This window comes from Hipposideros armiger, unplaced genomic scaffold, assembly GCF_001890085.2.
Source record: "Hipposideros armiger isolate ML-2016 unplaced genomic scaffold, ASM189008v1 scaffold_838, whole genome shotgun sequence".
Lineage (NCBI taxonomy): Eukaryota > Metazoa > Chordata > Mammalia > Chiroptera > Hipposideridae > Hipposideros > Hipposideros armiger.
This window is the reverse complement of record NW_017732188.1, coordinates 642,348-656,629: the sequence shown is the minus strand read 5'-3', so window position 1 is coordinate 656,629 and position 14,282 is coordinate 642,348. Positions and strand designations below refer to the sequence as shown.

Genomic DNA, 14,282 nt, shown 5'->3' with positions numbered 1-14,282 from the left:
ATGCGTCATGGCTTTTCCAACAACCCAATATTTGAAAATATTAAGAACTTCCAGGAAAAGCTATTTTCACTGAATTAGTATTAAATATGATATAAATTTAATTTCTACTGTTTCAGAAATAAACAGAAACTATGGCCATAATATTAAATTCTATTCCAGAATATTCTAGTCTATCAGTATATTTATTAAAAATAGATAAAAACTTCTTTTCTGATAACCATTTAAGGACCCTTGAAAAGAACTTATAGAAAGCTTAGTGAATTTGCTATTCCCCACTAGGGCAATCTTTGAACTGAAAAGAACAGAAACCACAAATAACGAGAGTCACAAACTTGTTTTATACAGACTTTAATATTTTTAAAAAGAAACAGAAAATATAAAAATTATCAAAAAAATCTTAAAAGGTTCATTTTGGGGCTAAATACTAGCATTGAAACTTTTTTCTTGTAATTGATTTAAGGAAAAAAGCAAAAATCATATTAAAAACACAGAAGCTACAGCTTTCCAATATAAAGCCTACCTGCAAAAAGGCAGGACAAAATGAGCTGATTGAGCAAATATCCACATCATCATGACCTTTATAACAAGTGTCAAATGGTTTCAGTTCCCAAAGTCTAAAACAATCATCTTGCATGCTTGGATTCTACTTCTTCAAGAATCCACTGAATGCCATTCAAAAAACCAGTCAGAGTTTCAGCTTCTGTATCCTGGACCTATGAGCAGATGAGAGAGACCATTATCAGTAGGAAACAAAGTCCAAATCTTATGATTATGAGGGACATTTTTGTAGACACTAAAAAAACAAACAAACAAACAAAAAACTAAAACAATCCCAGTAAGCATTAGATGAGTCACTCAAGTTTTGTATTCTAGAGAGCTTAAATAAAAAATAAGATCTCTTATGTTGTCATGATTACCAACATGAAGCTTATTAGTTATCTTGGAACATGGGTAGATCAGTTTCCATGACTTGTTTGTATGAATGAGGAAAAAAGAAATTCCTCCAAAAGATCAACTTTGAAAAAGAAAAGAGTTGGGGCCGGCTGAGTGGCTCAGTTGGTTAAGAGCTCACTTGAGTTTGAGCTCTGAGCAACAGCGGTTCAAGTCCCGGCCCGAGCTGAGCAGCCGCTGAGTTGCCAACAGGTGGCAGGATGGCTCAGCTAAAAAAAAAAAAAGAAAAAGAAAGAAAAGAGTTTTGAATGAACCTAGGTAGTCAGCTGACAAATATGATGCAAAACTGTGTCTTTAAGCCTGCCCTTTCTCCTATGGTAAGCTAAAACTCCCACCACTCAGGAAGGCACAGCTTTATTGGTAGCTTTCAAACTGTGTTCCAGACTCCATGGAAGAGAGAAGGGAAAGAAGGAAGAAAATCCTCTAATTTTTTTCAGCAAAAGTATTTCCAATATTATTTTTTCTTTATTTTACCTAGGGGCTTTCATGTAAGGTTTCATTTGATGAAAAGATTCCATGTTTAAAGAAAATTTGGAGGGCAAGAAACTATAAGATGGAATCTATATTTTTGATGGCCCTTAAAGCCATGGAAAAAAAAACACATGATAGTGGCATCTAAAATAAACAATCCCAAATTATTATCTCACTGCATCCATGAACAGGAAAGGCAAGTAGGGAGTAAATGATCAGCTGAGACTTACTGACATCATTCAAATATCTCACACCAATTAAGCTATTAAAACTGACTTTACAATGCTACTTTATTAAAGGGAATGAGTAGGAAAAAATAAAATCAAATACAAAATAGAATGAAACATTCACAAGAATTTTCTCACCAGAGATGAAAGGATCTTACCATCCATGGTTGGTTGAGATCATTCAGCTGCAGCTCATGGGCCAAATAAAAACAAGGCATTCTTTTTACATTCGCTTGAGAAATACAAGATAAAACCAGCACTGGTCTTCCTGAAGATCCAAAGGCTGGATCTGTCATTGCCATAATACGAAAATATTCATCTTGCCATTGATGTCCTAAGGAATAGTCAAAACTCTTAATGTGCATTACTTGTAATGACTTTTAAAATAATAAAATTAAAAACTAACAAAATAAGGAAACCAAAATATTACCAGGATCCAAACATAACAAACCGCATTTATTGCTTTGTTCATTTACCGATCTGTTATAAAATTACAATAAGTAGCCTTACAAGGATAGGAATTTAGGTGAAATCAGAGGGGGAAAACAAATCACAGTACCATTCAGATGCCTCTAGAGTTTAAAAGCAAAAATACTTCAATATATTTTCCTCTCACATTTCTGTAGCTATCACTACCCTTTATTTCAAAGGCCTTAATTTCAAAAATTTAAACATATAATTGGGTCTAGCTTTTTTCTGCAAACTGACAATCTTTGCCTTTCACTGTAGTGTGTCAATCACTGACATTTTGTGGTATGCAGAACTCTAAAATATCTCCTCCAATGACTCACACCCTTGAAAGCCCTTCCCCTTGAGTGTGGGAGGAATCTGCAAATATGATGGAATATCAATGGTGTAATTAGGCTGTATTATTATAAAACACAGTTGACTTGAAGAAAGGGAGATTGTCTTCAGTGAGCCTGATCTAATCAGGTGAGCCCTTAAAAGGGATAAGGTTCTCCTCCCTTGTGAGCGAGATTCTCCATTGTATTTCAAGACAGAGGGAGTCACATGATGAGGAATGAAGATGGCCTCTAGAAGCTGAGAGCAGCCCCCAGCTAGAGGCTAGCAAGGAAACAGGGACCTGAGTCCTACAACATTAAGCAACTGAATTCAGCCAATAAATAACTTGTGTGCGCTAGGAAGCAGATTTCCCCCCAGAGACTCCAAAAACGGATGCAACCCATCTGATACCCTAATTTCAGTCTACAAGACCCTAAGCTGAGAACCAAACCACGCCATGATTAGACTTCTGACACAAAGAACTGTGAGCTAATAAATAGGTGTTTCAAGCCACTGCTTTGGAGATGATCTGTTATATGCTAATAGAACACAAACATTTCATGTAATTATCAACACAGTACATTTAAATCTACCATATGACTCTTGTATTTTGACTTGTTCCTCTATTCATTATTTTTTTCTCTTTTCCTGCCTTCTTTTGAAGTTTGTAATGATTCCATTTTATCTTCACTACTTATTTAATTACACCTGTTACACTTTTTTTACTGGTTGCTCAAGGATACAATGTACTCGTACATTTTAAACTTATACCAGTCTACATTTAAATAGTATTATACATCATCACATATAGAAGAACCTTATTTATAAGACTATATTTCCATTTCTTACCTTTCATGTTGTGTATTATCATGTTTTACTTAAAATTATCATATGCCCACAATATATTGGTAGGTACTATGTTCCTTCATATAATTACAAGAAAATTAAAATTAGAAAAAAAAATCTTTTATATATAGCTATTTGTTTCCACCCCAGAGCTCATTTTTTTGTAGGTGCAATATTCCGACTGGTGTCATATTGTCCTGAAGAGCTTTACTTTAATATTTCTTCCAGCACAAATCTGCTGAAAATGAATTTTCTCGGGTTTTGTTTGCCTTCATTTTTGATAGATTTCTTTAATGGATATAAGATTTTCACCTCTTTGCAATATTGCCAAGATTTCCCTTCATTGCCTTCTAGCTTACAGCAATTCTGTCAAGAAGTTTCTGTCCTTATCTTTGGCCCTCCATATGTATATTTCCTTTTGCTTTGGCTGTCTTCAAGATATTCTCTTTATCTTTGGTTTTCATCAGTTTGGCTACGATGTATCCAGACGTGTTTTTATTTATCAGGTTTGGAGTTCTCTGAGGATCTTGGATCTGTGACTTGTTGTCTTTTAGTAATTTTAAAATAATTTTGGTCATTATCTGTTCAAAATTTTTTCCCCCCTATTCTTACTCCCTTATTTTGGGACTCCAATTATACACATAAGTTAGACCAGGGGTTAACATACTACATTCTGCAGATCTGTTTTTATAACTAAAAGTTTTTGGGAAACACCAATGCTCACATTGATTTACAAATTGTCTATGGCTACTTTAGCACTGTAACAGCAGAGCTGAGTAACTCTGAGAGATCACATGGCTCATATGTCTAAAATACTTACTATCTGGCCCTTTAAGAAAAAGTTTGCTGACCCCTGAGTGAGATCACTTGATAGGTTCCCCCAGCTCTTGGAGACTCTGTTCCCCACTCCTACTCTTTTTCCTCTTTGTGTTTTAATTTGGATAATTTCAACTTATCTATCTTCAGGTACACTGAAAGTTTCCTTTGTTGATAAGTCCACTGAAGGAACTGTTCACCTGCTATCATAGTTTTCATATTTAGCATTCCCATTTTATTCTTTTATAGCTTCTCTCTGATGAAAATCCCTATCTGTTCACACATATTGTCCACCTTTTCCACTAGATCTTTTATTATCATAGTTATTTTATTGTTTCTTTCTGAGAGTGCCAACATCCAGGTGATCTCTGGGTCTGGTTCTATTGACGGCTCTATCTCTTGACAATGGTCATTTCATTTTGATTTTTTTTTGTCTCTACTATCTGGATAATGAAAACAATGGTAAAAATTTTCAGTTATCTGCATAAATTATTTGAATATGGCTAGAAGCAGACAAAACAGCAATAACAAAAACTGCAGAAGCATACAACAAAAAAATACCATGTAGTTATAGTATTTATTAATATTTTGGTATGCATCAGAATTCTGTAGGTGCTTGTTAAAAAAATAGATGCCCAAGACACAATCCTAATATATGAATCATAATCCACCAGGATAGGAATCAGGCAGCTGTTTTTAACAAGCTCCCCAGGTGATCCTAATGCACATCAAGGTTTATGAACCCACTATTAACAGGAATGGCCATATAGAATCACATTGATAAAACTAACCAGCATATTCTTAAGAAGCCACGATAAAGCATAAAAACATTCTCCTTTGCTTTGCAAAGTGCCTTTAAAAAGAAAATAAGATAACGCTTACTTTTATGAGCTTCAGCATTTGCAACATAGATGAACCCATCAACAACTTCACACACCTTCCGAATTTGTGGAATTACACTGTACCGGGTTCCTAGTTGAACATCCCCTTCATTCTGTAGACTGAACATCTTGTTAACTGCACTTGTATGCTCTTCTCTTGCTCTGTCTCTTTCCTTTCTACAAGAGAAATATAAATGTAAAACATAAACAGACACCTAACAGGTTCCATCCTCCTAAAATATTCCAGTGATGATGTCTCAGGTAAGTCACCACATAGGTAGCCTTACCTGGTAGTTGAATATAATATAAGGATGTTGAATTTATGTTGATTGCTCAACTGAAAATTGACTCCTGATCCAATACCTAAAGGAGAAAATTACAGTTATCAAAACAAGTCGTTAATAAAGACAGCAAAAGATCAAATTGAAAAAAAATTACCCAGTGTAAGCAAGAGCAAACAAAAAATTCTGACAAGTTATATAGTTTTAGAATGAAATGTCTGTGTTGAAAAAAAGATGCTGTTTGCAATTTTCATTCACATTAGAAACAAAAATACAAAGAACAAAGAACTGCTAAGCTTATAACATTCATTTTCCTATCATCACTATCATCATTAACTTTATCATCATATACATAGCAGCTGTGTCATAACAGCTACTATTATTTATCCTCAGGATTAAGACTCATTTTAATATTTTCATGTATCTCATTAGTCTTGTACTTCATGTAAACATCCAAAGAAATGACTTTTTTACCCCTCTGAAAGTGTTTTTAAATTGATGGGGAGTCACCAAATGGCAATTTAGAACATCGAGGAAATATGGCTGGTATCAAAATTTGGAATTAGATGGGTTAGAATCTTGAATTTGTCACATATAGCCATGTTTTTGTGGGCCTCAGTTTTGTCATCAAAATATAGAATATACACTTCTTAGGATTATTGTAAGCATTAAAAGAGATTACATACATAAAATTCCTACTAAAGTGATGGGTAAATAGGTGCTAAATAGTACTAGCTTCTTACTATTTTGTATCAGAATCTTTCAACATTGTTAGTTGTCCTTTTCCCTAAACCTCTTCTTTCATTTGGCTGTGTTAACACTCAGGGGCTGATTCTCCTCTTGCGTCTCAGAAAGGTCCTTCTCTTCTTCCATGGCTCTACTTCTTTTTGATAGATAAAAGTCCTCTTAGATCGCTCCACTTCTCTCCATTCTCACTCCCATCTTTTAGTCATCATCTCTCACCTGAACTCCTGCAATCACTTCAAACCAGTTTCTACATCCACTTTTGCCCCCTACTATCATTCTTCTGACAGCAACTGGAGATTCATTAAAAATGCCTATTTATGTCTCTTTTTTTCAAAGCCACTGTTCTTCAGATAAACAAAACGTTAATATAATCTGCCCCTACTTACCTCATTAGGACAACTCTATCTTTCATATCCTAATCCCTGCATTATAGCCAATACAGTTGTTCAAGGAAGCCATGCCATCTTATGTCACCATTCCGGGCAACACATTTACAGAGATCTTGGTGGCTCGTAATGCCAGCATATCAGATCAAGTGACCTGAGTCCTCCGGCCACAAGGTCTGGTGCATAACCCTCCCACCCCCCAAAAGAGATCACAGAAATAAATTCTACCGTGATCCTTGTTTTCATCGGTTTAACTTCCAGAGATTACCTTCTCAACACATCTAACCTTAACCCAGTATGCTCGCCATGCTGTCTGTACTACCTTGCCAAGAACCCATCCCTCTATTCCTCCCTGATCTTGCAGGGTTTGAGGCGTAATTACACTGGCATTTTCAAACAATCAGTGCAGCTGTTTGGAAAATGAAATCGCCATTTCATAATCAGCAAGTTTCCCCATATCCCCAATCTCTTCTTCAAGCGTTCCTTCCACCTCATGGCCTTACCTGAAATTGGCTTGCCCTACGTACTGCTTCTCTTGCAGTTGACTTTCAAGTAACAAGGTTGCTTACTCTTTCACATCTCAAGGTAAAGAGGTAAGGTAAATGTTCTCTTTACTCCCCAGTGGTATGTCTTAACCACTATTCACCAACTACATCTCTTTGAGACACACACACCATTCAGATATAGGACCATCTCCACTTCCTTAATCTTGTCATTTATAAATCTCCCTTTGATAATCCCTTCCTCCAAAGATTTCAGCATCTCAGAAAGTTCTAAGTCCATGTGGACGCTATGCTTCCTAAATCTTGATTTCTAGCCCAGATCTTGCTCTTGAGATCTGGATGCATAAAGTAATCCATAAAGTCATTTGCTCATTCATTTGTCAAATACATATGGAGTGCCTACTATGTGCGTGGCACCTCAGATACAGCTAAGGATAAAGCTGACAAGATTCCTACCCTAATGGACCTTCCATTCAAGGGGATTGCTTACAGCAGGCATCTTTACTTGTATCTCTCAGCATTATCAAAGTCAACATATTCCAAAGAGTGGCTGCCATTCTCCCTATACAGATCCCTCCTCCTGTGTTTCCTTATCCTAGCGAATGGCACTATTATCCAATATGAAAACCACACCACAAACCTGGAGTTATCCTCATTACTGCTAATTCTATATCCCTAATTTTTTGTCACAATATTATAGTGGTTTCTTAATGGGTCTCCATGTCTTTATAGACCCTTCTAATCAATTTCCCACTCAAGAGCCAGAATGATCTTTCTAAAATGCAATCTTGATCATCTCACTCCTCAGTTTAAAACCCTTTGAGAGCTTCTGAAGGCGCAAGCATGGCACACAAGTGTCTTCTCACCCACCACTATAGACACACAGTTACTTCAAATGTGTCATGCACACGGAGCTTTGTGCTTTTAGATATGTAGTTCTCAGTGCCTAGAATACCTACTCCTACTCATCCTAATGACTCTTCTCTGACCCTTACCTTTTTAACCAGGAGCTAATTATGTCATATTCTAATCACCTGTACACTTGTCTCTGCCCTCACCTAGACCAAGTATCTTCAGGGCAGACAAAGATTTTTTATGTTGCTTGTTTTAAATCCCTGTATCTCTAGAATCTAATAGGTGCTCTAAATAAATTAATAAGTATAAGCCAGATTATACTGTTATTTATATTTATTATATATCCTGCTTAACAACTAGCTACATGGGTATTCGTTTCTTTTCATAGAAAGAAGGGTAAGGTGATAATTTAGCTTTTCTGAAATTTCAATATACAGTATATGAAAATACTTTGCACATAGTAGATACTGAATGGTTTTTGCTGTTAACATTCTTTTAAAATATGGTAAATACTGTACAAATACAACATCATGGCAACATATAACTTACTTTCACATAATCTTATATTCTGTATTACACAAACTTGAGGAAATAAAAGGAAGCTTACCTCATAAAAAATAAATTAATTGTTTCAGTCCATTGGGAATTGGGGGGCTCCCATTCACCAAATCACTGAATTTCATTATATGAGTTAATTAAAAAATGACTTTCTTTCTATTTAACATTAGTGTCAAACTCAAAGTGTTGAATTATTATGTACTGTAGATTAACATAAAAATTACCATCAATCTGCCTCTGAGGCAAACCAGCTGTTGGGCAAAGTTCCTCAGAAGACATCAAACTCAACACCAAAGATGTATTCAGTTCTTCCAAACCTGGTCCAAACATAGCAAATCGTGGTTCATTCTGAATGATCAACGAGTGTAAAAATGAGGTGACAGCTCCATACATAGGACGGCTAGATTTCGAGGATCTTCTGGTATTTGGACAGCACATTTTATAGCTGCATAAAATTGTTGCAATTAGAAAATTAACACAGAAAAAACTTACTAAGTCCATTATTCACTCAACTATAATTTACTGAGAATTTGCTAGACACAAGGGATACAATGATTATATAGTCCCAATTTTCAAGGAGGGCAGTGGAGAACAGACATCATTATAACGTATGCCAAGCGCCATGACAAGAAAAAAAAGAAGGTGCTATGGGAGTAGTAGCGGTCTAATATCTAAGAAAGTCTTCCATGGAAGTGGTTACTTACTTTATAATCTTTCATTTAGATTCTCTCTTGGAACACTGGGTCTGACACTTGTTTCAGTGGTTAAAATTCACTATGCAGAGTAGTGATTCTCAACCTGGGGAGATTGCTTCCCACACCTGCCATTACCTTTTTAAGTATTTCCTCACCCCAGGAATATTTGGCAATGTCTGGAGACATCACAATAGGGGGGTAGTGGGGCAGTGCTACTGACATCTAGTAAGGAGAGGCCAGGAATGCTACAAAACATCCTACAATGAACAGGACAGTTCCCATACTATCTGGTCCAAAATGTCAGTAGTGCCAAGATTGAGAAACACTGCACTAAAGATAAACTACACAGATAGTTGGCATAAGTCCCTAGAGATCAAACAAAAAAAATTTACTCAGGCAACCGATACAGCCAAATTTCTTAGGTACTCCTATTAACAGTCTCAAATGTAACAATTCAGCAAGTGTTACATATGCAGGGAGGCTCAAACAGTCCTTACAGATAACCTAGCAAATTAAGAATCATGTAAAATAAACAACTCAATTCCTTTCAATAGCTATAAATTTCTAAACTAGCAATTTTACATATTATCAAAAATTAAAAGTTACCCAAGTCAAAATAAAACCTGAAGGCCTTTAACTAAATCAACATGGTTAAGACAATTACTAGCTTAACAAGACAATCATCTTTATTTAGAAACCCTGTTAATTCAAGAAGGGAGTTAAAAAAAACAATTTTGAAGCTAGGTAGATCTGGCCAAGCCTCACCACTCTATTTATATAAGTCATTTATAGTGTAAGCTTCAGTTTTTTCGAGTGCATTATTTGAGCAATACAATCAATCCAATGTTGTGAGGATCAGAAATAATTTGTAAGATCACAAAGGTAGTTATTTACTGTAATTATTACTATCCCTGGGGAAAATGTGGTTCCAGAGCATCAGATATGCTTGGATGCTATGGTTGGTTGTGTGAGAATGTACAAGTAATGCCCAGCAAATGAGAGTAACATAGCACCTGTTGAAATTATATGTAACAACATATAACATGCATTTTAATCAAGCAGTCTCACAAGAATTGGTGTAATGCCACCTGGAGTAGCATAAGGAAATATCCTGAATAACTTAAATAAAATATGTGGAAAAATCCTGTATGTAGTTACTAAATCTAGCACAGCAAAAACAATTCTTAACTAAAGCACAAATATTCTTTTAATTGTATTTACAATGCCTTAAATTTGGGACTTTCAGTAAAGAGGGTTATATCCAGATTCAAAGACATTATATTTTTAAGGTATCATGATGGGGTTCCGACCTGAATAGCCCCTACAAGCTATAAGACCTTAGGCAAGCCCACAACTACTCTGAACCTCAATTCCATATCCACAACACATGAATAATACCTCCTTATTGGGTGAGGATTAAATAAATATACATAACGCAACCCTCATAGAATCTAGTTGCTCAATAACATTATCTCACCCACGTGATATTTGAAAATATTAATGGTTTGTGTAGTAACAAAAATCTTATTTCCCAGAAGCTTGAGAATGGTTTTCTTTCCTGCCAAAGAACTGCTCTCTGATCTCTGGCCATTCCTTTTCTGGATATGGAAAAGTATTTACTATTTAACAAAACAAAAAGTGTTCTAAGGATAATGAAATTTTTAAGAAGAGTTTCGCTTCTTGCCATATGAAACTATCTATAATATTAAAATACTCTAGTCAAGCATCACAGGACAATAACAAAATGTGAAAGTGGAAAGGGTTCCATGGAGGAAGTAATTTAACTTAACCCTCAATTTTTACAAAAGGACACTTAAACCCAAAACGTATGAAACAAATTAGTAGCAGGACTATGGCCTTGTAATACAGCTAAATTAAATATCTTCTCTTTAATTCACAAAACTAGATACTTACACTGCCATGTAGTCAAAAAATGTACCGTCAGTGACCTCAGACATAGGCTTTTTTAAGATTTCTAGATCAGGGAGAGATTTCCAGTCAACAGAAGACCAAGAAGGAAGATCCCGCAACAGAAAATATCTCCACAGAATTGGATCTCGTACAGTTTCATTCCAATAACGACTTGTACTTCCCAAATGACACAGATCATGAGGTGAAAGAAATGACAAAATATACAGCTGTACGTCAATCTGAAACAGAGGAAAGCAAGGAGGTAAGAGAGATGAATAATTTGGAAATTAATCTTGGGAAATTTTTTGACAATAAATTACAAAAAACAATTATTATTATACCAGGGAGCCAAAGGTCAACTGAGCAGTCTGTCTTGTTATTTAAATCTATCATGATAAATTACAAAATTAACATTAGATCAACTTAACAGCCAGTATTTTTCATAATTAAATATAACATTCAGAAGTTATTTTCCTACCATCAGGAGAGAATCATAACTGAACGCTTAACTTCTGAAACACTGAAACATTCCTGAAACACCAACCATTGTTCTGATATTTTCAAGCAAAATAATGAGTTCAGTTCCTTCTCGATCTTTTTCCACACCATCTGAGTAAATTACTTAAGGAAATAACTTATTCTTCAACATAAAACCTTTATCAAGCAGATAAACTGCTGATTCTATCATTGGATCAAAGAACACTTTTATCATCTGAGTTCCTCTATAAAATCTATTAAATTATTTCCAAGGAGCTCTGCAAAGGGGAGACCCGCGGAGGCATTCGAAGCCCGCAGTTCTCCATTTCTGACGAAGTCAGGGGGAGCTGTCAGTAGTCCAGGTGAGACACTAACTTCAATCATTTCTCAGAACTTCTCTCTCCATTTTTCCAATCTATCTGAAATGTTTAACAATACACGATGTGTATGATTCTTGTGGCCTGTTGTAACTCGAGACACCTGTCACTTCGTCATTTATTTTCAAATGAGTGGCAGTCCTGTTACTTCAAGTATCTGCTAAGGTAAGAGCCGCACTATGTATCCTCAGGGGAGTTTCCGGACGCGGAGCTGTGGATGCAAGACGCTGGGAACACGGGATGCTTCCCCGGGCTAACCAGAAAGTCGGGAATGGTCTCCGTGTCTCCTCAACCTGACGTTCAGGGTGTCCTAGTCCCGAGACCTGCCTGGGGGTTGACAACCTGAGGGCTTGTTATCAGGGAGCCCCCTGAAGGTGAGTTTCGCTGAGACCTTCGGCCCCGCCGCGGAGCACAGGACTCAACGCCAGGGCGTTTCTGGTCAACAGTGGCTCCCAGGTGATGACATTGCCCGGAAGGGCTGCAGGGAAGAGGCCAGACCCAGACCGGGGCGCTGGGAGGTCCCCAGATCCCTAGAGGTCGCCCTGACGACGAACCCCACCCGGCCCGGCCCCTCGGTCCTCCGCGGCCGGCGGCCGCCGCTCACCGGCAGCCGCGTCAGGGCGCTCGTCTCCTCGTCCGCCTCCACATCCGCCTCCTCTCGCGGGGCGCTCGGCGCCGTCCGCTCCTTGCCCACCGACTGCCAGAAGCTCCTCCAGCCGCTGAGGATGGCCGCCTCCAAGCGGCCCCAGTCGCTGTGGTGGGGCTGAGGGGAGCCGCCTCCGCTGCGCGGCTCGCTTCCCGCCATGGCCGCCGGCGCCGCGCGCGCACCGCCGCAAGGTCACGCCGACGCGCCCGCCGCCCGCCTCCGGCCTGCCGGGCGGGGCGGCCTGTTGCAGCGGGTCCGCCCTCAGAGCCGGGGAGGACTGAGGAGCGGAGGCCCCGCCGGGCGCGGTGCAGAGCTGCGCCGGACGCTCGGGCCGCAGGCCCTGCCTCTGCACCGCGGGCCTCGGCCTCTCCACGCTGACCTCGCCCGTGGGCGTGAAATCTCTTGCTCCTTTATAACGTCGTTTCTTCACCCAAGATTTGCCCGCTGTCTGGGCCTCGGCAACTCCTACGTGTTTAATAGATGGGCCTTTTACTGTCGTTGCTTTAATAACCAATTAGTACTTCCTTCTCAGCACAGCCATGCTAGGATAGGTATGTTTTTTTTGGGGTTTTTTTGGTTGGTTGGTTTCCAATTTACCATTTGTTTTCTTGAGTAACAAAAATTGAGGCTAGAGAGGACATCAGAAGCACAATCATAAAGAACCTTATGCCAAAATGAGAATTTCCACTATATAAAAGTATAAGTACATTTTTAAAATTGCTGAACGTATGTATCTCATAAAAGGGCAGCCAAATATGCTAACATAATAAGAGAAACAAGATACTGTACTGTTGAAATCCCACTAGTGAGATTTTTATCTCTCAAAACGTGTCCATTTTATTCCCTTTGTCTAGCCTTACTTTAAAAGGGCTTTAAGAAACCATGCCGTAGCCCACATAACAAAGTTATCTATTATTATTGAAATGGGTACGGTCTCTATTGGTAGAAAGACACAAATGCTTATTTAGTACTATGTGTCAGTCATTTTCAAATAGATTATCTCACTTAATCTAATCCAAAGAACATTGCTCAAAAACCAGATCTTTGCTCCTTAAAGAGACACTTCAATCTAATGTTATAAATAGCATAGAATTTAAAATCTTTAGGATTATTCAATAAAGAACAAGACAGCATTATCTGTTATACCATGTGATTAAAAAAAACAACGCAGTGATTTTAAAGTTCCATTCTTTTTAAAAGATTTTATTGGGGAATTGGGGAAGGGGAACAGACAAGGTGCTGTCCTTTTGTTCTTCAGTCTAGTTGTGGAGGACGTCGCTTCACTGGTCCATGTTGGTGTTATCATTGCACTTTTCCCCGGCGAGGCAGATCGGTCGCTGGCCCCTGGCCCCTGGCCCCTGGATGGCTGCTCATGGTGGCTCATGGCAGCTCATGCCGGCTGCCAGCCACTCATGGTAGCTTACCGCAGCCCACTGCAGCTCCACTGCAGCCTACGCCATCACCGGTGACTCACAGCAGCCCAGCTCCAGGTCAAGCTGTTGTTCACCATCTTCGCTGTAGAGGGCGCAGCGTCTCTGGCCCTCATGTGGGATCTGAACCGGGGCCCTGCTGCTCAGAGGTGGCATCCCAAGCCAACTCCTAACCAACACACACTGCCGGCCCTAAAGCTCCATTCTTAAGAATGGACATAGTAATAGTTACAGAGGTCTCTACATAATCTGGTTTCAAGTCATTGTCAATCAGTAATTGCTTACAATATCCAGGACATGTAATTTTCCATTCTTTGTGAAAATATTCAAATATGAGAATTCTAAATTTCACCTCTGTCCACCATTGTTTTATTATTCAATTGTCAAAATATTCTCTCACATGTAACCCAAGTCACTGGTTAAAAATTAGTTCCATTTGTT

The 14,282-nt window shown here is 38.3% G+C and overlaps 1 protein-coding gene across 2 annotated transcripts in view; it reads right to left on the bottom strand.

Annotated features, from left to right (window-relative positions):
- FBXO4 (F-box protein 4) overlaps window positions 1-12,601 on the bottom strand; it is a 15,886-nt gene extending 3,285 nt beyond the window's left edge. Inside the window, exons 1-7 of one of the 2 annotated variants that reach the window (XR_002122420.1) lie at window positions 12,370-12,601; window positions 10,915-11,150; window positions 8,530-8,750; window positions 5,263-5,338; window positions 4,977-5,152; window positions 1,808-1,983; window positions 521-713 (exon numbers count right to left, since the gene is read on the bottom strand). Coding sequence is in view for 1 of the 2 variants with exons in the window: in XM_019629307.1 (XP_019484852.1) it covers window positions 624-713; window positions 1,808-1,983; window positions 4,977-5,152; window positions 5,263-5,338; window positions 8,530-8,750; window positions 10,915-11,150; window positions 12,370-12,570 (1,176 nt within the window). In the remaining variant the exon portion in view is untranslated. Of the gene's footprint in view, window positions 1-331; window positions 714-1,807; window positions 1,984-4,976; window positions 5,153-5,262; window positions 5,339-8,529; window positions 8,751-10,914; window positions 11,151-12,369 lie in introns of those variants that run through there. The other variant, XM_019629307.1, reaches the window with a different exon arrangement.
- Window positions 12,602-14,282: the final 1,681 nt, after the last annotated feature.